This window comes from Bos javanicus, chromosome 15 (genome assembly GCF_032452875.1).
Source record: "Bos javanicus breed banteng chromosome 15, ARS-OSU_banteng_1.0, whole genome shotgun sequence".
Classification (NCBI taxonomy): Eukaryota; Metazoa; Chordata; class Mammalia; order Artiodactyla; family Bovidae; genus Bos; species Bos javanicus.
The window spans coordinates 6,322,662-6,349,112 of record NC_083882.1 but is presented as its reverse complement, the minus strand read 5'-3'; the positions used below and the strand labels follow the sequence as shown (position 1 = coordinate 6,349,112).

At 37.8% G+C, this 26,451-nt stretch overlaps 1 protein-coding gene across 2 annotated transcripts; it reads left to right on the top strand.

Annotated features, from left to right (window-relative positions):
* BIRC2 (baculoviral IAP repeat containing 2) lies at positions 1-26,038 on the top strand. 2 transcript variants are annotated; one of them, XM_061440106.1, is made up of 9 exons: positions 1-171; positions 1,518-3,638; positions 3,729-3,828; positions 10,525-10,603; positions 11,194-11,242; positions 18,259-18,513; positions 22,605-22,859; positions 23,555-23,593; positions 24,151-26,038. In XM_061440106.1, the coding sequence occupies exons 2-9, from the start codon at positions 2,801-2,803 to the stop codon at positions 24,342-24,344; spliced, it is 1,809 nt and encodes a 602-aa protein (XP_061296090.1). In that variant the 5' UTR covers positions 1-171; positions 1,518-2,800; the 3' UTR covers positions 24,345-26,038. The 2 variants fall into 2 exon arrangements, with proteins under 2 accessions (XP_061296090.1, XP_061296091.1); XM_061440107.1 differs by lacking the exon at positions 18,259-18,513 and having other exon boundaries at positions 4-171.
* The last annotated feature ends 413 nt before the right edge of the window (positions 26,039-26,451 follow it).

The following is a 26,451-nucleotide window of genomic DNA, read 5'->3' as shown; positions in this document are numbered from 1 at the left end:
GGCCGGCGCGCTGACGTCACGGGCGTCGGCGTGGGCCTCGCGCGGGCGGGGAGCCTGTGGCGCGCTGGAGCCCAGCCACCCGGCCGCCCCCTTCTGCCGGCGTCGCGTTCAAGGGTCTGAGGAGGCTCCGGGCGGCTGAGCAGTTTCCGCGTCTGCTGCGCCGGCCCCGCGGTGAGTGCAGCTCCTTCCGGGCCCCGGGGTGCGAGGAGGCTTGGGGCGCGCGGGCCCGTGGGACTCGCTTCCCTGCGGCTGCGGTTGGGAGGACTGGGACGACAGGGCCGGGGCCCTTCGGCCGGGAGCTGGGGGGTCGTGGCGAGCTCTCCAGTCTCCTTACTCTCGCCGACGCTGTTTCATTCGGAAGCCCCAACTCCAAAAGTTGCAGTCGAAAGTAAATTTTTTAAATTGACCTGTTGGCAAGCCTCCGCTGGCCGCCGCCCACTTTTGTGGCCATTGGACTCAGCCCAAGATGTTGGTCAAGCTTCTGCAGGGTTTTAAACTTAGCCCTCGGTGGTGTTTTGTTTAGCGTGTTCGAAGGAGGACAGTTTTGTGGGAGCGGGGTCTCCTCTTTCAGATCGCTCCAGCCGCGCTCTGCCACTTTCGTGGTCCACTGTGTGTTGTGAGAAATAGCGCTAGGAAATTAAAATTCAGGTTTCCCTTCTTTTCCCTTGCCGTTTGTCTCTCGGCCTCAACCCCCGAAGCCACAAGTTTGCTTTAAGAGGGCAAATCACTGTAGGGTGCTTGTGGACAAAAGTCTGTTAAGACAGAACGTCAAGTTCTGGTGTAACGGAAGCTTTCTTGCAAGGGGTCGCATTCCCAAGGCCAGTGTTTCACAGAGCCGTTGTGGGGTGTGTTGGTTTTGAGCTGCTTTCTGTGGCTGTTGCTTTGGATTGTAAGGCGTTGTAGACTTAAAGGGTTATCATTTATTAATGAGTTCCTGACCCATTTTACTCTCACTGGTGAGTTTTCCGAGTTCTGGAGAGACTTGATATTAAAGAATAAAGAACATTGTGAGCGCGCAGTCGTGTCCAGTTCTTTGCGACCCCAGAGGCTGTAGCCCGCTAGGCTCCTGTGTCCAAGGAATTTTCCAGGCAATACTGGAATGGGTTGCCGTGTATTATATCGTCTAAATAACTGCACTGTTGCTCATGGGTGCCGTCTCTTTCAGCACTAGTGCCCCTTTGCCTCTAGCAAACTGCCAGAGATATTACCCTTAAAGTATGTATTAAAGTTGTCACCAGAGGAGGAGAGGAGACCAAGAACAAAATAGGTTTCTGTGTCCATCTTTCTTCAAAGTTGTACGTTAAAAGAAATGCATATTTATGCTATGGGCAATGTATTGCATTTATTTTGATAGAGCTTTTCTAATTAGTTTTGGTGACAAATTGCTGAAATTTAAGATGTATTATCTAAAGTGTAAATCGCTTTTAGAATTTATTGAACAAGTTGAAAAGAATATATAAATTGTATTCACCGTGAAAATGCAGTTTTCTAAAATAGCTTTTGTTTTTCCTTTTCAGATTTACAGCCCTGAAGAATCTCCTTTTTTTCCCTCATTTTTTCCCCTGCAGTAATAAATCCCATTATGGACACCCAGAAACTTTATAAAGGGATATAGTTTGAATTCTGCGGAGTGTAATTTTGTGTATGACTTATACTTTTAAAATATGAAGGGTTTTCAGAAACAAGGCTAGTAGAGTTAATTACTGGCATATTATGCATAAGCAGTGTTGGTAATAAGATCTTGTTAGGCATTTGTGATAATACTAGAACAGTCAAGCTGTATCTTGATAAACTTGATTTACCTTTAAATACAAAATGAGTGATATTGTAGATGCATGATTCTTAAATGAAAGACAAGTTATGTAAAAAGGTTCTGCTGTAGAAACCTTATGGTTAACTAGTTTATGGAGGCAATACCTTCAGTTGACCAAATATTATAAAGTGGTATGCAAAGTTAGGAAGAAAGACAACATAATGATGCTGCAGGAAATGAAAACAAATATAGACAGTATTAACAAAGATAAGTTAGTGGCTTGTGAGTTTTAACATCGTACACAGTATAACAGATATAGGTTCAACAATGCTTGTAGGTGTTGACATCCTCCAAAATTGTTAACTGAAGCTACTTTAACTTTCTTAAGTAAATACTATGATGATAAGCTATGTGAAATTAGCCTTTAGATAATGTGACCATATGAAGACTTATTGTTTACTAGAATAAAAGATTTTTTTTATAAAAAATATATTAAGAGTGCTTGGAGGGAAAAAAGTCTGCATATAGTTTTTTTTCTCTTATAGGGTGGCCATTAATTGGCTTGATATCCAGGCTATGTGATTTGTAACCAAAAGCAAATTAAAGGCATAAGTATTGTGTCTTTGTTTAGAATTTTGGGAATATAAACTTCCTTGAAAAATCAAGGAGTGTTAAACATATTTTCAAAAGTGTCTCAACTTCTTTCAGTCTGCTTAGTATTATACCAAATAGTGAACAGAGATAGTACTTGAGTTAATATAGTCCTAAAGAGTATTAAATAGTATTTTGATAATATAGGAGATAGAGTCATCCTGCCTGAGTGTAAATTCATATGTAAATCCAGTAAAGAAGGTGTAGTGAATTTTATGTAAGTAGGAGCCTATCATTTGATTCTTTTTTAATGGTGAAAAAAAAAAAAACTAATGTGAAGAGAAGAAAAATTTCATGTAAAGGATTTTTGCTGTCAAAAAGTAAAAATCATTCATGCACAAAACTGCCTCCTAAAGACTTGTCCTGGATCCCTTGTATCGAAAAATTAAGAGTGTGATGGAAGACAGCACAGTCTTGTCAAATTGGACAATTGGCAACAAACAAAAAATGACATACGACTTTTCATGTGAGCTCTACCGAATGTCTACATATTCAACTTTCCCTGCCGGTGTTCCTGTCTCAGAAAGGAGTCTTGCTCGTGCTGGTTTTTATTACACTGGTGTGAATGACAAGGTCAAATGCTTCTGTTGTGGCCTGATGCTGGATAACTGGAAACAAGGAGACAATCCTATTGAGAAGCATAAACAACTGTATCCGAGCTGTAGCTTTATTCAGAATCTAGTTTCTGTTACTAGTCTGGAATCTACTTCTAAGAATGCTTCTTCTCCAATGAGAAACAGTTTTACGCACTCATTATCACCCACTTTGGAACATGGTAGATCATTCAGTGGTTCTTATTCCAACCTTTCACCAAACCCTACTAATTCTCGAGCAGTCGAAGACTTTTCCCCATTGAGGACTAACCCCTACAGTTATGCCATGAGTACTGAAGAAGCGAGATTTCTTACTTATCAAATGTGGCCATTAACCTTTCTGTCACCATCAGAATTGGCAAGAGCTGGCTTTTATTATATAGGACCTGGAGACAGGGTAGCCTGCTTTGCCTGTGGTGGGACGCTAAATAACTGGGAACCAAAGGATGATGCCATGTTAGAACACCAGAAACATTTTCCCAGCTGTCCATTTTTGGAAAATTCTCTGGAAACGCTGAGGTTCAGCATTTCAAATTTGAGTATGCAGACACATGCAGCTCGCCTGAGAACATTTATGTACTGGCCATCTACTGTATCAGTTCAGCCCGAGCAGCTTGCAAGTGCTGGTTTCTATTATGTAGGTAAGAAAATGTATAGCTATACATTTTATCTAGTTCATTTTGATTAATATATTAGAACACGTGTGTATTCAGTTATTGTGTTTTCTTTAGGTCGCAACGACGATGTCAAGTGCTTTTGTTGTGATGGTGGCTTAAGGTGTTGGGAATCTGGAGATGACCCATGGGTAGAACACGCCAAATGGTTTCCAAGGTAATTGCTTTGAAAGGTATTTGTATACACAACTCTGTGCGTAAAAGATGTAGGCATGTTTGTGTGTTTTAAGTTTACATTTCAGTGTAACAAAGCTTGTTTATACCATTAGAAAATTAGCCTTTTAAGACACCAAATTGTAACATTAGTTATTTTGGTAGAAAAATGTAGAATATTCTGTAATTTTTTTCTTTTATAAACCATGTATTCAGGATATAACTTAACTTATTCTTGATGCCTCATTCACAGTTATGGCCATACATTACATTTATGTGTTTTCCATTTTGTTTAAAGTATTATAAAAATATGTAAAGTAGAGCAAAAAGGGGATATGTTAGAAAAAGGTAAGGAAAAAGAAAAACAAGAAGGGACATTAAGTGAATCTAGGAATAGGACAAATATAACAATGCATATAATAAAAACCTGATTGTATAATCAGTTTTAAGTGATTATAATTGTAAATTATTTTTTTCTGTACAATTTTATCTTTTTGTTATATGTATCTCTCTTTAGTCACTTTGTTTCTACCGGTATGTCCTATTTTTTTTTTACTATAGCCTGGAAAGAATTTAGAGGCAATGCTGTTACTGGAATGTTATTGAGTAGTTGTATGAACTTGGACAAGTCATGTGACCCCTTTGAGCCTTTCCTCATCTATAAAATGAGGAAATTGGAATAGGTAATACTGTCTTTTAAAAAAATTACAAGATGTACATAAAATACAATTTTTAAGTATACAGTTTTGTGGCATTAAGTGCATTCACCTTATTCCTCATTCATTACTACTATCAATTTCCAAACTTTTTTTATCTTCCCAAACTGAATCTTGTATTCATTTAGTTAATTCCTTATATTCCAGCCCCAGGCAACCACCATTCTACTTTCTGTCTCTGTGAATTCAACTATTTTAGGTACTTTATAAGAGTGGAATCATATCATATAGATAATTTTTCAACTGGTGAGTGACTTTCCTAAATGAGGAAACTCTAAATTATTTTTTTGGGAAAAATCATGTTTTATGGTCATAATTGTATTTATTTTTGGCCTCTCCTTGTGGCTTCTGGGATCTCAGTCCCCATTCAGGGATTGAACCTGGGCAACAGCAATGAAAACACCAAGTCCTAACTACTGGACCACCAGGAAATTCCTAGTTGTCAGAATTTTAAATGACTTGATTGTACTTGGCTCTATGAGATTGGCTTATTCTGTAATTTGGAATTTAATGCTGTATTAAAAAGACAAAAACAGCTTTCTGATTAACAGTGTTTCATTTGCTATAATTTTTCCTTTATAAAGCAAGACCAAACAAAATCTTGGTTTATTTCTGTAATTAATGTTTTGCTTGAAATGGTTACATAAGGGAAAAGGCCAGAAGTACTTTTTGTAAACACTTCTGAAAACAACAAATTTCAATTGTGGATAGTCTTTCATCTCAGAAAATGAAAACCCAAAGTGGATAATCATTATCACTGTATTTTAACACAATTTATTTATTCACTTATTAAATATTTGCATGCCTACTAGATACTATTTTACTTCTGTTTTTTCTCTCCTAACATTTTTAGTTATAATCATTCAAAAGAATTTCCTTTTTCATAAGTATTAATATTTACACGACAGTGTGGAGTCAAATGAAAAGTCAATCCAAAGCAAAATGAAGAAGAACCAAATTAAAGTCAAAATAGTTTTGTGGTACTATTACATATGAGGTTGAAAATAAAACTGGCAGATAAATGCTGATTTTGCAGCAGAGCAGTAAGAATACTGGGATTCCTCTTGATTGAACATGATAGTTCATGACAGTAACAGCATTATCTGGTGGCAAGAGTCTTAGGAATAAGTAGTTAGAAGTAACAGTGGAAAATCATGATGATCTTTTTTTCCCCCTTATAATATCATTTTTAAAAAATTGAAATATAGTTAACATACATAATATGTTTCAGGTGTGCTGTGTCCTGATTTGATGTTTGTATACATAATAAAGTTGTTACCATGATAAGCCTAGTAACCATCTGCCCCTATACAGCTATTGCAATATTGTTGACCATATTAAAACATTTTTTTTCTTTGAAGGATAATTGATTTTGGGGCTTCCCTGGTGACTCAGACAATAAAGAATCTTCCTGTAATGTAAGAGACCTGAGTTTGATCTCTGGGTGGGGAAGATCCCCTGGAGAAGGGAATGTCTGCCCACTCAAGGATTCTTGCCTGGAGAATTCTGTGGACAGAGGAACCTGGTGGGCTACAGTCCATGGGGTTCACAAAGACTCGGCCATGATTGAGCGACTAACACTTCAACAACAAAGTCATAATTGCTTTTGCACACATTTTTTTTGCTGTGTGTATATTACATCCCCATGGCTTATTTATTTTATCACTGAATTTTTTATCTCTAAATCCCTTTCACCTATTTCCCTATATGCTTCTGAATACTACTTTAGATGCTGGAGATATTAACAGTGAATAAGACAAGACAAAAATCTTAGTCCTCATAGAATTTATTGGAAGGAGGAAGTATGGAGCAGCCAATGTTCAGTATACTTCCTATCTTTAGTCATTATAAGTTAATCAGTCCCAGAATAAAAATAATTTAGACCTATATTAAGATCAGGAACAATGATGACTTGAACCATGAGCATGTTTACATGATCTCTACTAAATCTACCCCAGTCATCACTTGAAGGACATTGGGTTGTTTCCAGTTGGGAGCAATAATGAATAAAGCCACTCTAAAAATTAGTAAACCTTTGTGAACTTGTTTTCATTTTGTTTAGGTAAATACTTTAAATACTTAGAATTGGGATTAGTGGGTTGGATGGCAAGTTTTGTTTACCATGGTAATTTAGAAGAAACTGCCAAATTGTTTTCTGAAGTGGCTGTAGAATGTGTGAGACCTCCAAGTATTCCAGATTCTTAATGACGTGGTAATATCTTTTTGATTTTAGCCATTCTAATAGATGTGTAGTGGTATTTCACTGTGGTTTTAATTACCATTTCCTTAGTGATTAATGATGTTTATTTGCTATCTAGATGTTTATTTGCTGTCTATATAAGTTGTCGCTCAGTGTCAGCAAGGAATTGGTTCCAGGACACTCCCAGGGTTTCCCCTCAAGAAACCAAAATCCGTGGGTGCTCAAGTTCCTCGTAAGATCATAGTAGAGTCAGCCCTTTGTATCTGTGGGTTCTTTATTCTTGGAACTGTGTTTTCTTTGATGAAGTGTCTCTTTTAAAGAAGTTTTTTTTTTTTTTTTTTTAAATTGCTAGGTTTTGAGAGTTCTTAATGTATTCTAGATACAAATTCTGCATCAGTTGTGTTTTGGAACATTTGAGTCTGTGACTTGTTTTTTTTATTTTTTTAACAATGTATTTGATGAGCAGAATTTTTTAATTTTGATGATGTCAATTTATCAATTTTATCTTTTATGGATTATGCTGTTGGTTTATTAGTTAAGAAATCTTTGCTTAACCTAAGAACAAAAAGATTGTCTCCTGTGTTTTCTTCTACAAGTTACACTGTTTTAGGTTTTGTATTTAAGCATGTAGTCCATTTTTAGTTTGTTTCTGTATACAGTTTGGACATAGATAAAGGCTAATATTTATGAATATTGAGTTGTCTATGTCCATTTGTTGAAAAAACAAAAGGGAAGAAACAGATGTTATATGAACTTCCTGGAATAACCATGGAGAAATTCTAGTAATTTGAAAGCAAGTATTTGGGAAACACTGTCACAGTATATATAGATGAAAATATTTGATACTCTTTATTTTTTTAGGGGGTTTGTGCTTCCTATAAAATGGAAGAGTGGACAGTGGAGAAAGATTAGCAGTCGTTTTGTGAAATATTATATTTTAGGCATCAGTTCAATTCAGTCGCTCAGCTGTGTCTGACTGTTTGCAACTCCATGAATCACAGCACGCCAGGTCTCCTTGTCCACCAACTCCTAGAGTTCACTCAAACTCATGTCCATCGAGTCGGTGATGCCATCCAGCCATCTCATCCTCTGTCGTCCCCTTCTCCTCCTGCCCCCAATCCCTCCCAGCACCAGGGTCTTTTCCAATGAATCAACTCTTCACATGAGGTGGCCAAAGTACTGGAGTTTCAGCTTCAGCATGAGTCCCTCCAATGAACACCCAGGACTGATCTCCTTTAGGATGGACTGGTTGGACCTCCTTGCAGTCCAAGGGACTATCAAGAGTCTTCTCCAACACCACAGTTCAAAAGCATCAATTCTTTGGCACTCAGCTTTCTTCACAGTCCAACTCTCACATCCATACATGACCACTGGAAAAACCATAGCCTTACTAGATGGACCTTTGTTGGCAAAGTAATGTCTCTGCTTTCCAATATGCTATCTAGGTTGGTCATAACTTTCCTTCCAAGGAGTAAGCATCTTTTAATTTCATGGCTGCAATCACCATCTGCAGTGATTTTTGGATCCCCCCAAAATAAAGTTTAACACTGTTTCCACTGTTTCCCCATCTGTTTCCCATGAAGTGATGGGACCAGATGCCATGATCTTAGTGTTCTGAATGTTGAGCTTTAAGCTTTTTCACTCTCCTCTTTCATTTTCATCAAGAGGCTTTTGAGTTCCTCTTCACTTTCTGCCATAAGGGTGGTGTCATCTGCATATCTGAGATTATTGATATTTCTCCCTGCAATCTTGATTCCAACTTGTTCTTCTTCCAGCCCAGCGTTTCTCGTGATGTACTCTGGATAGAAGTTCAATAAGCAGGGTGACAATATACAGCCTTGCTGCTGCTGCTGCTGCTAAGTCACTTCAGTCGTGTCCGACTCTGTGTGACCCCATGGACGGCAGCCCAACAGGCTCCGCCATCCCTGGTATTCTCCAGGCAAGACATACTGCTTTTCCTATTTGGAACCAGTCTGTTGTTCCATGTCCAGTTCTAACTGTTGATTCCTTACCTGCATACAGTTTTCTCAAGAGGCAAGTCAGGTGGTTTGGTATTCCTATCTCTTTCAGAATTTTCCACAGTTTATTGTGGTCCACACAGTCAAAGGCTTTGGCATAGTCAGTAAAGCAGAAATAGATGTTTTTCTGGAACTCTTGGTTTTTCCATGATCCAGCAGATGTTGGCAATTTGATCTCTGGTTCCTCTGCCTTTTCTAAAACCAGCTTGAACATCTGGAAGTTCATGGTTCACAATTGCTGAAGCCTGGCTTGCAGAATTTTGAGTATTACTTTACTAGCGTGTGAGATGAGTGCAATTGTATGGTAGTTTGAGAAATCTTTGGCATTGCCGTTCTTTGGGATTGAAATGAAAATTGACCTTTTCCAGTCCTGTGACCACTGCTGAGTTTTCCAAATTTGCTGGCATGTTGAGTGGAGCACTTTCACAGCATCATCTTTCAGGATTTTAAATAGCTCAACTGGAATTTCATCACCTCCACTAGCTTTGTTCGTAGTGATACTTTCTAAGGCCCACTTCACATTCCAGGATGTCTGGCTCTAGGTGAGTGATCACACCATCATGATATTCTGGGTCGTGAAGCTCTATTTTGTACAGTTCTTCTTGTGTATTCTTGCCACCTCTTCTTAATATCTTCTGCTTCTGTTAGGTCCATACCATTTCTGTCCTTTATTGAGCCCATCTTTGCATGAAATATTCCCTTGTTATCTCTAATATTCTTGAAAAGATCTCTAGTCTTTCCCATTCTGTTGTTTTCCTCTGTTTCTTTGCATTGATCGCCGAGGAAGGCTTTCTTATCTCTCCTTGCTATTCTTTGGAACTCTGCATTCAGCTGCTTTTATCTTTCCTTTTCTCCTTTGCTTTTCACTTCTCTTCTTTTCACAGCTATTTTTAAGGCCTCTTCAGACAGCCATTTTGCTTTTTTGCATTTCTTTTCCATGGGGATGGTCTTGATCCCTGTCTCCTGTACAGTGTCATGAACATCCATAGTTCATCAGGCACTCTGTCTATCAGATCTAGTCCCTTAAGTCTATTTCTCACTTCCACTGTATAAAATAAGGGATTTGATTTAGGTCATACCTGAATGGTCTAGTGGTTTTCCCTACTTTCTTCAATTTCAGTCTGAATTTGGCAATAAGGAGTTCATGATCTGAGCCACAGTCAGCTCCTGGTCTTGTTTTTGCTGACTGTGTAGAGCTTCTCCATCTTTGGCTACAAAGAATATAATCAATCTGATTTCGGTGTTGACCATCTGGTGATGTCCCATGTATAGAGTCTTCTCTTGTGTTGTTGGAAGAGGGTGTTTGCTACGACCAGTGCGTTCTCTTGGCAAAACTCTATTAGTCTTTGTCCTGCTTCATTCCATACTCCAAGGCCAAATTTGCCTGTTACTCCAGGTGTTTCTTGACTTCCTACTTTTAGACATACCACATTACAGTTTCTAAAACTTATGTTAAGCTTCCAAAGTAAATTGTCTAGAACAGCATTTTCCAAGTCTTACCTTTTTCTCCTTTGAGGTCCAGACGCCTTTACTGTTATTGTATTAATGTAATCAAATAAAAATATCAGAATGTATCAATACATAGTAAAAATTTGTGATGTTTTATGAGAATTTTGTTCCTGTTAGGTGTATATGTGTACTAGGTTGTGATGTAAAATGTTTGTACTATGGTATATAGTCCAAGAGTTTGAAAACTGCTTTTCTAGAATGATCAGAGTATATTTTTGGCATAAAAGAATTTAAAAAGTTTTCCTCTTATGTTTTAGGTGTGAGTTCTTGATACGAATGAAAGGGCAGGAGTTTGTTAGTGAGATTCAAGCCAGATATCCTCATCTTCTTGAACAGGTAAATATGTTTTTATAATTGGCAACATTGGATTCTCCTAGATAATAATTACAAAATATGATTAAAAGTGATTTTTATTTCTTTTTAAAGTTAATGATAGTTATATGTTTTATGTCCATCTTAATGAAACTTTTTAGTTTTTTTTCAGACTACCATGTTTGTTCATGGCTTTTAAAAATTATTTTTTAGTTTTTTGAAAAGTTACACAACCTGCCCCTGTACAAATTTGTGGTAGGGTTGGAGAAGAGTCTTTAGTATCTCCTTCTCCTTTTTGAGAAAAATAAAAAGTAACATTTTAGGAATTTGGAACCTCAGAGAGTGGTTAAGCTGAAATACAACTTTCTAAGTGGAATGAGAAACCATTAATACTTTTTCCTGCTTTCCTGATATTTAAATTCTAATATGGAATTAGCTGCAGTTTAAGGAAATATTTTATGGTGATTAAGATAAAACAGCAAAGTGCAGTATGTAAACTACCCAGTTTTCAAAGCATGTGCATAGTACTTAAGATAAACTTACCTTAATGTAGCTATGCTCAGATTGTTTGAGATTCTGGATTTTACCTATTTTTTTTTTTTCCTGTTTCATAGCTCTTGTCAACTGCAAATACTTCTGGAGATGAAAATGCTGATCCACCAAGTATGTATGAAAATATCCCAAATAAAGAATAGGATTTAAGGGTATTAAAAATAAAAGTTTGTAAATAAAGGATTTCTGAGGTTATAGAAAAAAGTGCTAAGAAGTTAGCTCGTAAATATTATGTATCTTTCTATTCTCTAGAGGAGGGAATGGCAACCCACTCCAGTATTCTTGCCTGGAGAATTCCATGGACAGAGGAGCCTGGCGGGCTGCAGTCTGTGGGGTTGCAGAGAGTTGGACATGACTGAGCGACTGAGCACATACACATCTATTTTCTAAGATTCATGACATTTTTAGAGGATTCTTAGAAGTGTTCTAGTTTTTGTTCTTAAAGTGCTCATATTCTAACTGGGAAGACAAGATAGGAATACCAAATGAGAGGTGCAAATAGTAAGCTCTCCAAAGAGGGAAAGTTTGCGGTAAGCTATCATGTTTGGAAAGGCCCAGGTTACATGATTTGAGAATTGGGCTAGAAAAGTAGGTATTTGCCTGGATGTAGTATTTTAGTGCAAGGGTAGGAAATACATCTTCTGGTTATAATTTATAATCTTAGCTACATCTGGCATTTAGTGTAAAGTGTTATTTAGTCTACTGTTACCTTACTAACTTTCTGTCTGGATGATCTAACCAGTGTTGGAAGTGGGATATTGAAGTTCCCTTCTATTATTATATTCCTCTGTATTTCTCCCTTTAGTTATGCTAATATTTGCTTTGGATATTCAGATGTGCCACTGTTTTGTTGCATATAAGTTTACAATTGTTTTATGTATTCTTGATAAGTTGACCCCTTCATCACTGTGTATAGTGATTTTCTTTGTCTCTTAGCACTAATTTTGACTGAAAGTTTATTTTATTTTATGTAAGTAGAGCAACTCCTCATCACTTTTGATTATCATTTGCATAGAACTTTTTTATCTTTTCACTTTCAGCCTTTTATATCTTTCCACTTGCAGTAGGCCACGTACTGTTAGATCTTGTGGGGTTTTAAAATCCGTTCAGCCGTTCTGTGTCTTTTGATTGGAGAATTTAGTCTATTTTCATTTAAAATAGTTACTGATATATAGGGACTTTTTACTGTTTTTTTTGTAAATTGTTTTCTGACTGGGTTTTTTTTTTTTTTTAGTTCCTTTGTTCATTTCTTCCTCTCTTGCTGTCTTCATCTCTGACTTAATTTCTATAGTAGTGTACTTTAATTTCTCTATTGTATTTTCTGTATCTACTGTAGGTTTTTTCTTTGTGTTTACCATGAAGCTTACATAAAATATCTTACAGATATAATAGTCTGTGTTAAGCTGGTAACAACTTACCTTCAATCGTTTAGAGAAACTCTACAGTTTACTTATCCTCACCCCATGTTTTACACTATTGATGTCGTACTTTATATCTCTTTATATTCTGCATCTAGAAACAAATTATTGGAGTTGTAGTTGTTAGTATTGTTTTTTATTTTTCTGTATTTTTCTATAAGTACTCCTTTAAAAAAAATTTTATTGAAATATAGTGGATTTACAGTGTTATGTAGTTTCAGGTGTACAGCATAGTGATTCTGTGATACTATATATTCATTCTTTATCAGATTCCTTTCCCATATAGTTTGTAGTAGAACACTGAGTAGAGTTCCCTGTGCTATACAATAAGTCTTTGTTGGTTATCTCTTATATATAGTAGTGTGTATATGATAATCCCATGCCCCTAATTTTTCCCTTTCCCCAGACTTTAGGTTTGTTTCTGAAATCTATGAGTCTGTTTCTGTTTTATAAGTTAATTTAAATCATTTTTAAAAAAACATTTAGATTTCACATATGAGCAATATCATATGATGTTTGTCTTTCTTTGTCTGACTTAGTATGTTAATCTCTGGGTCCATTCATGTTGCTTCAAATGGCATTATTTCATTCTTCCTTTGTGGCTGAGTGAATTCCATTATATATATCTACCATATCTTCTTTATCCACTCCTCTGTCAGTGGACATTTAGGTTTCTTCCATGTCAGGCTGGGCTTTCCAGGTGGCTCAGTGGTAAAGAATCCACCTGCCAAGCAGGAGATGTGGATTTGATCAGTCCCTGAGTTGGGAGGATCCCTTGGAGAAGGAAATGGCAACCCACTCCAGCACAACTTTTGCCTGGGAAATCTCATGGACAGAGGAGCCTGGAGGGCTACAGTTCATGGGGTCACAAGAGTCGGGCACAGCTTGGTGACTAAACAACAACAATGTCTTGACTATTGTAAATAGTGCTGCAGTGAACATTGAGGTGCATGTATCATTTTGAATTATGATTTTCTGCAGATATATGCCCAGGAGTAGGATTGCTGAGTCATATGGTAGTTATAGTTTTAGGCTTTTAAGGAACCTCCATACTGTTCTCCATAGTGGTTATAACCAGTGTACATTCCCACCAATAGTGAAGGAGGGTTCTCTTTCTGTACTCCCCTTCCAGCATTTATTTTTGTAGACTTTGATATTAGCTCTTCTGACCAGTGTGAGGTGATATCTCATTGTAATTTTCATTTCTATTTCTGTGATAAACTAGTGATGCTCAGCATCTTTTCATGTGCCTTTTGGCCATCTGTATGTCTTTAGAAGATCTTCTGTCTCTTTTTGATTGGATTTGTTGTTTTTACATAGAGCTAATGAACTCTGTATATTTTGGAGATTAACCCCTTGTCAGTCACTTTGCAAATATTTTTTTCCCATTCTGTAGGTTGTCTTTTTGTTTTGTTTCCGGTTTCCTTTGCTGTGCAAAATGTATTACTGTTGTTTTAACTTATACTAGACATACAATTACAGTATAGTGTGTTTTGAATTTGACCTGCGTACTTAATTTTACCAGTTAAGTTTTATACTTTTATATGTTTTCATGTTATTACTTAAGGTCTCTTCATTTTAACTTGAAGAAATCATTTTACTGTTTCTTATAAAACAGGTTTCATGTTCATGAACTCTGTCAACTTCTGTTTGACTGGAATGTCTTTATTTCTCCTTCATTTCTGAAGGACAATTTTGCCAGTATTTGTTTTGCTGAAAGTTGTACTTTTATTTTGGTTTCAAAGGATTTGTTAACAAAAGAAACTGCTTGTTACACACGAATAAGCAGTTTCAATATTTAATATTCAGTAATTAATTTGGCTTAATTTCAGTGTACAGTCATAAAAGAAAAGAAATAGAGACAGTAGAGAGAAATAATAGCATATACATCTCTACATTGGGCCAACACCCACGTTGATCTAGCATTGAACAGTGCTGGAAGTCCCACGTAACAGCAGTCTGGAGTCCTAACTGGGAAAGGGTCCTGTCAGTACATCCACCACACAGGCCAGACTTCAGATTGCAGCTTTGGGAGCTGCTGCTTATGATCCTCAGCCACAAACTGATAACAGTTTGCATGCAAAAATGCAGTTCTGGTTTTTCTTTAACTTTTACAATGCTGTTTGTTTCATCTTGTGAGTCATAAAGTTCTTTAGACTCTGGGGGCCTGATTGAGTCCCCAGAGGCTTAAGAAATTCTAAAGCTGGATTGCCCCAGTGGTCCAGTAGTTAAGAATCAACCAGCTAATGCAGGGACACCAGTTCAACCCCTGGTCCGGGAAGACTGCACATGCTGCAGAGCAGTTAAGCCCATATGCTACCACTACTGAGCCCGTGCTCTGTAACACAAGAAGCCACCACAATAAGAAACCTGCACGTTGAAACTAGAGAAGGCCTGTGCAGCAAACAGACCCAGTGCAACCAAGAATAAATAAGTGAATAAATAAATAATCAAATACAAAGCACTCGTTAAAAAAAAAAAAATCCAAAACCCACTCCCTTTCTTATCTGAAGTGCTGTTTGACTTGCTGGTAACGATTGGTGTTCATGCATGCAGGCAGGCATGTAGTCCGGGCAAGGTCAGAAGTCGGTTAGAGGTATTCTCCCCTACTTGCGAAGCCTGAACAAGGCTACCTTCATTTTGAATTTCCCAAACAGTGTTCTTGGTTGGCATTTGTTTTTCTTTTATCACTTGGATATATTAAGTCTTTCTCTCCTAGCCTGCAAGGTTTCTGCAGAGAAATGTGCTGATAGCCTTAGGGGGTTCCCTTGTATGTAATGATTCTTTTTTTTTTTTTTTTTTTGCTGCTTTCAAAATGCTTTCTTTGTCTTTTTGTTTTTAATATTTTGACTATAATGTGTCTTGGAATAATCTCTGGCCTGATCTTGCTTGGGGTTCTCTGTACTTGCTCTTTCTGGATATCCGTATCTCTCCCAAGATTTGGGAACTGAAGTTTTAAGCTATTATTTCTTAAAGTAAGCTTTCTACCCCTTTTTTCTGTCTTCTGGGATTCCTGTGATGTAACTGCTCATCTGCTTGGTGGTGCCCTATAATTCATGTGGTCTTCTGTCCCTCTTTTATTCTCTTTTTGTTCCTATAACTGGCTAATTTCAAATGATCTCCATTTGGGTTCTCATTCTTTTTTTCTTCATGATCAAGTCTGTTGAATTTCTCTATTGATTTTCAGTTCTGTCCTTTTTTTCTTCAGCTCCACGTCTTCTGTTTGATCTTTTTTCTTTTTCTTGATTAAATTTCTGATTCTGGTTTCTATTTCTTGTTTAAACTTCTGATTTTGTTCATGAATTGTTATTTTCATTTAGTTGTTTACTGTTCTCTTGAATTTTACTGAGTTTCTTTAAGGTGACTGTTGAGTTCATTGTCAGACAAATCATAGATCTTCATTTCTTTGGGGTCAGTCTGGATGTTTATTAGTTTCTTTTGATGGTGTTGTATGTGCCTTATTTATATATTTATATGCTGTATGTAGCCTGGCCATAGTATCTGTGCATTTGAAGGAGTGAACACCATTTCCAGTTTTTACTGATTGGTCTTGCCAAGTGAGGACCTTCTTTTGTCAATTTTGATGGATACAGAGCTGTTTTGGGGTCTGTTGCTGGGACCATAGTCAGGGATTCTGGCACCTGGGTACAAGCCAGTCTTCTCAAAATCACTCTCCTTGGTTTTGGAATACACTAGGCTTTCAGAATCTTATATCTCAATCACAGAGCCTCTCACAAAGGCACTTTGGTCCTTGGACGGATTCCAAATTGTTGTTGCGTGGGGAATCCAGATGGGAGACATCTTAATTAGCAATCTTGCTATCATTACTCTTTTGTATCCTTCTTAAGGTATCGTCCTCACTTGGCTTCCTGGACACCACATTGTTGATTTTCCCATTTCCCTGGTTGATCATGAACAATTTCCTTTGGTGGTTACTCCTTTTTCAAACCTCTTATGTGATGGAGTACCCCTCAACGTTCAGCCCAAAGGTAGTTCTCCATTTCCTGAGCTGCAGACTAGCATGTTCAACCACCTGTTTAAACCTCTGCTTGTTTATAATGGGTTTCTCAGAGTTAATAGGACCAGAGCAAACATTTTCTCCCTGCCCTTCGTACCTCAGATGTGCTTTTTCTCTGATCTCCCTTGCTCAGTTAATGTTCCCCACTTCCTGAGGTTGACTTAAGTTAGACATCATCCCTGATTCCTCCTTTTACTTTGTGTATTTAAGCTATTAAAAGTCCTTTCATCTCTATAATATGCCCCAAATCTTACCACTTCTCTTCATCGTCCCCACTGTTAACCTGATTGAAGCTTCTATCACCTTTTGTCATAAAATCCTAACAGGTCTCCCTGACTCCATTTTACCTCACTAAAGTTTATCACAGAGCTGCCAGAATCAGCTTTTGAAAAAACAAATCAATTTTTATCAGTCTTAGAATATTCTAGCAGACTTAAAATATAAACTCCTCCCAAGGCTCTACATGATCTAGGCCTCACCCTACTCTCTGACTGCACCACCTTAACTATTTCTTGAATAATATCAAGCTTTCCTCTTGACTTGAGGCTTTTATACTGGCTGTTCTCTTTGCCTGAAAGACTTCTTTCAGATATTCCCATATTCATTCCTTATCGTTCAGTTGTTTGCTTTGCTGTTACCTATTCAGACAGGGTTGCACATACGTTTGAGCAAGGGAGCACACACAGTGTATATTTACATTTATTATACAACAGTTTTCCAGCAGATGGCAGTAAAGCATCTTGAAGAATGATGTCTTTTTATAATTTTCACATTGCCATATTGGCTGGCATTTGTTATCAGAAAATGCCTCTCTGATCACCTTATCCTGAATGTCCTCCTGCTGCTTCCTAGTTTGTCTTAACCACCTTATTCTGCTTTATTTTCTTCAGAACATGTGTTGCTATCTGAAGTCATATTAGTTTAATTCTTTAGTCACGTTTTTTTAAACCACGTTTTTAGATGTGTTCTGTGTGAATTAGTCTTCCACTTTACTGATCTTCCCATCTTTGTTTTTTTCTGCTTCATCTGTCCACCTCTTCAGGTCCTGTCTATCCTTAAGGTTCAAACTCTTGTGTGATCTTTTTCATTAAGTCTTTGTTGATTTCTTCCACTTTCCTAGCTGAATTGAGATTATTCTCACTTCTAAATTTGTGTAGCATCTCAGTTTCCAAAAATAACCGTACAACAGAGTCATTTGAGGAATTTTTAGGATATTCTTATGTTCCATCCCTAAAGACTCTAACTAAGATATGGGAATTGGTATTTTTTTAAAGTACAGCCTGTTACTGGGCTTCCTTGGTGGCTCAGTGCCACCAAATAACCTGCCTGCCAATGCAGGAGTCATGTGTTCGATCCCTGGGTTGGGAATATCCCCTGGAGAAGGAAATGGCAGCTCTCTCCAGTATTTTTGCCTGGGAATTCCTATGGGCAGAGGAGTGTGGTGGGCTGTTGTCCATGGGGTCACAGAAAAGTCGGATACAGCTTAGAAACTGAACAACAATAACAGCAGCCTCTCCTTTGATCCTTACCAGGTTCAGACTTCTGTTGGAGTTATAGGTAACTTGTGCATACAGCTCATCTCCATTACCAGCATATAATCACGTCTAGAGTAAAGATTATATCAGAGTCATTATTGTTCCCCATATTTTTATATTTATGGAATTTACCCAAATATATATCTTTTAAAATAGTTGTTCATTTTGGACCTGGAGAAAGTTCTTCAGACGATGCAGTCATGATGAATACACCTGTGGTTAAAGCTGCCTTGGAAATGGGCTTTAGTAGAAGCCTGGTAAAGCGGACAGTTCAGAGTAAAATCCTAACAACTGGAGAGAATTACAAAACAGTTAATGATATTGTGTCAGCACTTCTTAATGCTGAAGATGAGAAAAGAGAAGAAGAAAAGGAGGAGGAGAAGGAAAGACAAACTGAAGAAACAGCATCAGGTATTTGGGAACGTTAGTCCCCTGCATTATTTCCGTTGAGGTCTTGTAGGACTGTCTCATGTGTTGCAGGACAGTGAGTATCCCTGTCTCTCCACTGACTGCTGGTGGCAGCCAGCAGTCATTTCCAAACCTCACATTCCCTTCACTGTGAGCAACGTATTACCCTAGTTGAGAATCACTGACTACAGTTTTTTTTCTTTTTGAATGTTTTTTTCTCCCCAAGAAGATCCCTGATTTATGCTAATCAGAGGACTTTGTCATAATTTCTTTCTTGAGCTATATTGCCTTTCTCCCTCATACATTAACAGATCTAAACTGTTTGGAAAAAGTAAGATTTTAAAGCTGGGGGCCTGTCTCATTTCTACTTTTTTTTTTTTAAAGTTCCTTTAAATCATATTCTTAACATGGCATTTTACTGTCTAATCCTAGCTTAGTGATCCTTATAGAAAAAATAAAATCCATGATGAAATTCTAGGATTTGATAAGCACCTCCCCAACACAAAGATCATAGGGAATTGATTTTGGTATTCATCTTTATTGTGTTAAGCTTCAGACTTCCACAACAAGTCTTCTGAGTAATCATTCCTTTAACAAATACTAACTGAACATGATCACCTGTACCAAGTACTGTGCTCCCCATGGTGCTTGCTTTCAAGGAGCATAGAGACTAGCTGTGGAAACTAGTATGCAAAAAGATAGGGTTACAGGGCCAGTAGAACTGAAAGTTGCATACATAGTGTAAATTTGACTGTCAGACTGGAAAACACTTTTTCTATTTAAGCTTGTAAGTAATGATAGGAATAGTTTGAGAACTGTATCATTTGGCCGTGTAGCAAAATGTTTAAGGTCTGATTTCTAGTTGAGACAAATTTGTGTTTAAATCCTGGCTTTGTCAGTTACCAGCTTGGTGATTAATTTAACCAGAACTCTTGTTTTCTCATCTGTAAAACAGGGATGATAGTACTACAAATTGCATGGGGCAGCTATAGAAATTAAATGAGAGGTTACAAGTAAAACAATTTAGTGCCTTTACCTAGCACATCAAAATTTTTTTTAAGTATATTGCCTTGGGAAGTGGGAGGGTCTTCGTGCAAGAAAGGGCCCAGGGATAGTGAGATTATTAACCAGAGGGCAGGAGGAGAAAGGGACCACAGAAGATGAGATGGTTGGATGACATCACTGACTCAATAGACTTGAGTTTGAGCAAATTCCGGGAGATAGTGAAGGGCTCCTGGAGTGCTGGAGTTCATGGGGTCACAAAGAGTCGGGCATGACTGACCAGCCGAACGACAGCAACAATAAAATACACGTTAAATGAAATCACTCTAATAAACCTGGACACCATAGTTTTGTGACTTTCTTGTATTTTGTAAAATTCAGAGAAAAGTCTTGAATTACAGCTTTGAAATTGTTTCTTAATAATCAAAAAAAGAATAGAGAGGAAGAGTTTAGGATACTAATAAGAGAAGATCATTAAAACACCTGACCGATATATAGATTAGAATGGGACATAAGCAAAGCCAGGAGACAACTCTTTTGTTAGTACGGTTGGAAATGACATGGAGCTATAGCATCAGGTGAAGAACAGATCTGTTAGTAGTAAGGTGAATTATTAAGGCAGAAGGATAAATAAGTTGTGGGTAGAGAAGGGACTTTCATAATTTTGAGATGAATAGTGTGTTTCACTCCTTGGTGGTTGTTCAGTCACAGATGAATAGTGTGTTTCACTCCTTGGTGGTTGTTCAGTCACTCAGTCATGTCCAACTGTTTGTGACCCCAAGGGAATGGTCTTTTTTTTTTTTTTTTTTTAACAACTTTACAATAGACTTCTTTATTTTTTATTAAACTTGTAAATATAGAGATGTACAAAATGCTAAAGCCTTTGGCTGTGTGGATCATAGCAAGCTGTGGAAAACTTTTAAACAGAGGGGAATACCAGATCATCTTACCTGTCTCCCAAGAAACCTGTATGCGGGTCAAGAAGCAATAGTTAGATTGGTTCAGGATTGAGAAAGGAGTATGACAGGGCTGTGTGTTGTCACCCTATTTATTTAACCTATACACTGAGCACATCGTGAGAAATGCCAGGCTGGATGAGTTACAAGCTGGAGTCAAGATAGACGGGAGAAATATCAACAACCTCAGATATGTGGATGAAACCACTCTAAAGGCAGAAAGGAAAGAGGAACTAAAGAACCGCTTGATGATGATGAAAGAGAAGAGTGAAAAAGCTGGCTTAAGACTAAATATTAAAAAAACTAAGGTCATGGCATCTGGCCCCATTACTTCATGGCAAATAGAAAGGGAAAAGGTGAAAATAGTGACACATTTCCTCTTTTTGGGCTTTAAAATCATTGCAGATGGTGACTGCAGCCATGAAATCGGAAGACGATTGCTTCTTGGCAGGAAAGCTATGACAAACCTAGGCAGTGTGTTGAAAACAGAGACAGCAGTCTGCTGACAAAGGTCCGTATAGTCAAAGCTATGGTGGTCATGTACGATTGGTAGAGCTGGACAGTAACGAAGGCAGAGCACCAAAGAATTGACGCCTTTGAACTGTGGTGCTGGAGAAGACTCCTGAGAGTCCCTTGGACAGCAGGGAGATCAAAGCATTTAGTCCGAAAAGAAATCAGCCCTGAATACTTATTGGAAGGACCGAACAGCAACTTTTTTTTTTAAGGCTGAAAGCAGGCAATTAAATATTGGTGATTGGGGCATCAAAAGAGGAAGTTTTTGAAAAATACTTCAGGAATTTATGCCTATAGTCTATTTAACAATGGATTTTGTGTGGTTTAAGGTTAAAGGAGAAAACATTACTTTAAAAACAAGACTAGGCTTGATTCGTATGCAGTCTTTTTAAATTGCTATAAACCTAGACCTTTATAAAATATTGGTAGCCAACTCTGTGCCAGATACTGTGATAAATACTTCACATATATCTCATTTAATCCTTACAACTCTTTGAGAAAGGTACTATTATTATCTACATTTTACAGATGAGGAAACTGAGGTATGTGAAGGTTACGGCACATAGCTACTAAGTGGCTGTGCCTGTGTGGGCAGCTAGGTTTGTCCTAACTCTGCAGCTCAAACTCTTCAGCACTGCTTACTGCTTTTATTCCCTGCCCCCCTGACTCTGGCTCTTTGTTGCTGAATGTAGGCTGTTCTCTAGTTGCAGCAAGTAGGAGCTGTTCTCTGTTGCGGAGTGCGGGCTTCTCACTGCGCTGTCTTCTCTTGTCGCAGAACACTGGCTCTAGGCCCGTGGGCTTCAGAGGTTGTGCTGCATGAGCTCAATAGGTGCAAGGCTCTAGGGTGCCAGCTCAGCAGTTGGGGAGCAAAGGCTTAGTTGCCCTGCAACATGTGGAACCTTCCTGGAACAGGGATCAAACCCATGTCCCCTGCATTGGCAGGCAGATTCTTAACCAGTGGACCACCAGGGAAATCCTGCTTACTACTTCTTAAACACGAAGAGACTAGGAGACTTGATTCTACAACTGATTGTTCCTGTGACACTGGACAGGTCACTCATTCCTCCTGAGTCTTTCTTACCCTATCTGGAAATAAGAAACATTCATAACCGACTTGTTTCATTGATAGGATCTTTTTATCTAATGAGACAATTCATATGAAAATGCTTATAAACGTAATGTGATATAATGCAAAGAGAAGTCAGTATTTCATTGGGGCAAAGTATAGAGGTGGCATATTCATATTATCCTTTAAAATTCTCTTCCTACTTTCTGCAGGATAAAGCAGGATTCTAAGATAGGTTAAAAGATAAAATGTTACAGAAAAACCCAAACAAACTTTTTGGCCAACCCAATATATAGACTCAAGTAGGTTACAAAAACAGAGGCCATGTGTATACTACATACTATGCCATGGTATAGTATGTATACTATATACCTACCAAATCTTCTGAAAGTTTTCCAAATGACAGACATTAAGATGCAGACAAGTAATTTTGTTCTTTTTTTCTAGCTCCTATTTAGTGTCTGAATTGTTCATAGTGTTGGTTGTTAGTGACTATGAGTGTGGTTGGAGCAGTTTATAATCTAATATATTTTTTCTTTTTTTTTTTAACATTGAAGATGATTTGTCATTACTTCGGAGGAATAGAATGGCTCTCTTTCAACAGTTGACGTGTGTGCTTCCTATCCTGGATAATCTTTTAAAGGCCAATGTAATTAATAAACAGGAGCATGATATTATTAAGCAAAAAACACAGATACCTTTACAAGCAAGAGAACTGATTGATACCGTTTTAGTTAAAGGAAATAGTGCTGCCAACATCTTCAAAAACTGTCTTAAGGAAATTGACCCTACATTATATAAGAACTTGTTTGGTGAGTTTGTTGTACAATTATTTTTAGAATCGTGTTCATCTTTGTGTTTGATAAATTGAATCCAGTTAGCAAACTGTGTACATTTGTTCTAAAAAAGTGAAGTCTTTTATTGCCCAAGTAGCTTGGCTAAATAATATCCAATGATATATAACTAAAATCTATGTATTCAATACATAGTAGGGGAAAAATAATATGTAGTAGGCAAAGCAGTCTTGTATTTGGTAGAGTAATGCTTTAAAATATTTTTTTAATTGAGGTGTAGGTGGTTTACTGTATTGTGTTAGTTCCAGGTGTACAACAGTTATTTAAAATTTTTATAGATTATATTCCATTTATAGTTACTATAAAATATTGGCTATTTTCCCTGTGCTATACAATGGACCTTGTAGCTTGTTTATTTTATACATAGTAGTTTATACCTCTTAATCTTCCTACCCCTGTTTTGCCCACCCCCACCCCCACTGGAAATAGTGCTGCCACTAGTTTGTTCTCTATATCTATGTCTGTCTTTTATGTCACGTTCACTAGTTTTACGTTTTAGATTCCACATATACATGGTGACGTAGTGTTTCTCTGACTTATTTCACTAAGCACAATACACTCCTGGTTCCATCTGTGTTGTTGAACGTGACAGAATTTTATTTCTATGGCTGAGTGTTAGAGTGATTTTTTTTTGTATGTTTTTCTTTCCTCAGTGGAAAAGAATATGAAGTATATTCCAACAGATGTTTCAGGTAAAACAAAATTAAGACTTGGGACCAACATAAAATATTACCCTTAAAAAAATTATTTATGTATTTATGTATTATTTTTGGCTGTGCTGGGTCTTTGTTCCTGTGCAGGCTTTCTCTAGTTGTGGCGAGTGGAGGCTGCTCTTCATTGCAGTGCACAGGCTTTTCATTATGGTGGCTTCTGTTGCAGAGCACAGGTTCTGGGGTGCACAGGCTTCAGTAGTCAGTGTGTGGGTTCAATAGCTGTGGTTCCAGGCTCTAGAGCACAGGCTCAGTAGTTAGGGTTCCTGGGTTCCAGAGCACAGGCTTAAGTAGTCGCAGTGCGTGGGCTCAATAGCTGTGGCTCCTGGGCTCTAGAGCACGGGCTCAGAAGTTGTGGTGCACAGACTTAGTTGCTCCACTGCATGTGGGATCTTCCTGGATCAGGGATTGAACTTGTGTCTCCTGCATTGGCAGGCAGATTCTTTACCAATGAGCCACCAGGGAAACCCCTATCCTTTTATTTTTTTAATGGAAGGTAAAGTAGAAACTGAATTTCACTGAGGTTTTTGTTGTTATAGGTCTGTCCCTGGAAGAGCAGTTGAGAAGGCTGCAAGAAGAAAGAACTTGTAAAGTGTGTATGGACAAAGAAGTTTCTATTGTATTCATTCCTTGTGGTCATCTGGTAGTATGCCAGGAATGTGCCCCTTCTCTAAGAAAATGCCCTATTTGCAGAGGTATAATTAAGGGTACTGTTCGTACATTTCTCTCATAAAAGAAAAATAAGCTGTATGTTAGCTTATGTATAAAAATCTTTAAAATATTGTCTGAAGTTGTTTGAAGTAAAAAAAGGAATTACTGACTCCTTAATTAGTAACATTTGTATTCTCTGCTTTCTTTGGTACTAATACTCGTGTTTCAAAAAAATGCTGTCATATATAATATTTAATCTCTGTTTATATGAAAAGTAAGGTTTATGTTTGAGCTGTGTTAGTGTACAATGTGCACACAGAAGTTAAAGGAGCAGTGTTAATGCTGTTATGTATCATTTTAGGAGTGACTGGATCTGGTATTCTTTCTGAAAGCTTTGAGTACTACTTTAGAGTACAGTTGAAAAGAACTGGAAACCAGGAACTCTGGAGTTTATCACAGTTATATTGCCAAATTCTCATTGGTTCTTTTTCAGTTGTGTTGTTTTTCAAATAGTGGTACAGTGTTGAGACAAGGTCCTGGTTCCTACTCAAAAAAAATATGCATAACAAAGTCTTTGAGTTCCACAGAACTGGGGCCCCCACCCAGGTGGAGGATGGTAACGTCAGGCTGAACACAAGATTCCTGGAGCACCGCTCCGTTGCCTCACCAGTAACCAATCAGGAAAAAATCATACACCCTGAAGCCCTCATCCCAAATGTTGCCTCCTGTTTCTGGGGACCAGTGATGACCATCCTATTAGGTCTCCTGTTTGGCCCCTGTCTATTTCATCTCTTAGAGGAGCCAACAGTTTCAAGCTAAATTGCTGTTATTACAAGGTGAATGCTGGTTTCAGGCACAGAATACCTCAACTTAGATCAGGTAGAGAGAGACTTCTGCTTTGTTAGGCAGGCCTACGCCCATGCACAGCAGGAAGAAATTACAGAAGGAAAAGACCTCCGCTCCAGTTCCCAAGAAGGATCTTGATTTTGAAGTCTCTCAGCAGGGAGTTAGGGGAAGCAAACTGACTGAAACCGCCCACCCTGGCCAGGCACCATAATAACCATTTGCAAGAGTTGTTTTACAACAGGAGATCCTGGTATGGAACACGGAACTAGTAAGCCACCACAAACCGGAAGGGTTCAGGAAAGGTCAAAATGAGACACCACATGTCCGACAACCTCCCAGAATCCTCACATCTGGCATCCATCTTGGCTGAACCAGGCGTGCACCGCCAGGAAGGACTCTGAGCCAGAATGATTTGGCTAAAAACAACCCGGAAACTAATCCCATCACCGTAAAACCCGAGACTGCCAGAGCAGTTCTCCTGGGTTCCCTCACCCTACTGCTCTCCACTTGGGCGCCCCTTCCTGATAAAATCTCTTGCTTTGTCAGCAAAAAATAAAATGGTGTCATATATAATATTTAATCTGTGTTTATATGAAAAGTAAGCTTTATGTTTGAGCTGTGTTAGTGTACATATGTGTACACAGGAGAAGTTAAAGAAGCAGTGTTAATGCTGTTATGTATCATTTTAGGAGTGACTGGATCTGGTATTCTTTCTGAAAGCATTGAGTACTACTTTAGAGTATTGTTGAAAAGAACTAGAAACCAGGAACTCTGGAGTTTATCACAGTTATATTGCCAAATTCTCATTGGTTGTTTTTCAGTTGTGTTGTAAGATAAGGATTTTTCTCTTAGTGGTATAAAAGTTTTTCCCTAGTTTGTGAGAAACATCTTAATAAAAGGTCTTTAAAAAGACTACATCAATTCACATCAGTTTTGTTGTTGTTGTTCTGCTTTATAATTTCCATAAACTTTCATAAGGTTATATAAGAATGAGATAATATACATAAGCATAGTACTTGTCACATTGTAAGCAGTTCAAATGCAAATTATTAAATTAAAAAACTGAATTCATAAAACAAATTACCAAAAAATGTTTTTTTAATAATAATGGAATTTATGAGAATTTCTTTCAGATGACAGTATCTGTCTAGTTGCTTTGTATATTGTAGATACTATTTGATTTAAAAATCCATGTCAAACATTCTTAACAAAATTATGTAAATCTTCATTGGGATTTAAGAAAATAGTGTCATCATTTTGTTGTAGAGGTGGTGGTGGGAGGTTGAATACAGCTAATGGAAAGTATGTTCTTTGGGGCCCAGTCATATTTGACCTTTCCCAGA

Coding starts and splice junctions, on each gene's coding strand:
- BIRC2 (XM_061440106.1), top strand. CDS start 2,801: ATGGAAGACAGCACAGTCTTGTCAAATTGGACAATTGGCAACAAACAA. Junction 3,829..10,524: donor CACGCCAAATGGTTTCCAAG/GTAATTGCTTTG, acceptor CTTATGTTTTAG/GTGTGAGTTCTTGATACGAA. Junction 22,860..23,554: donor ATTATATAAGAACTTGTTTG/GTGAGTTTGTTG, acceptor TTCTTTCCTCAG/TGGAAAAGAATATGAAGTAT.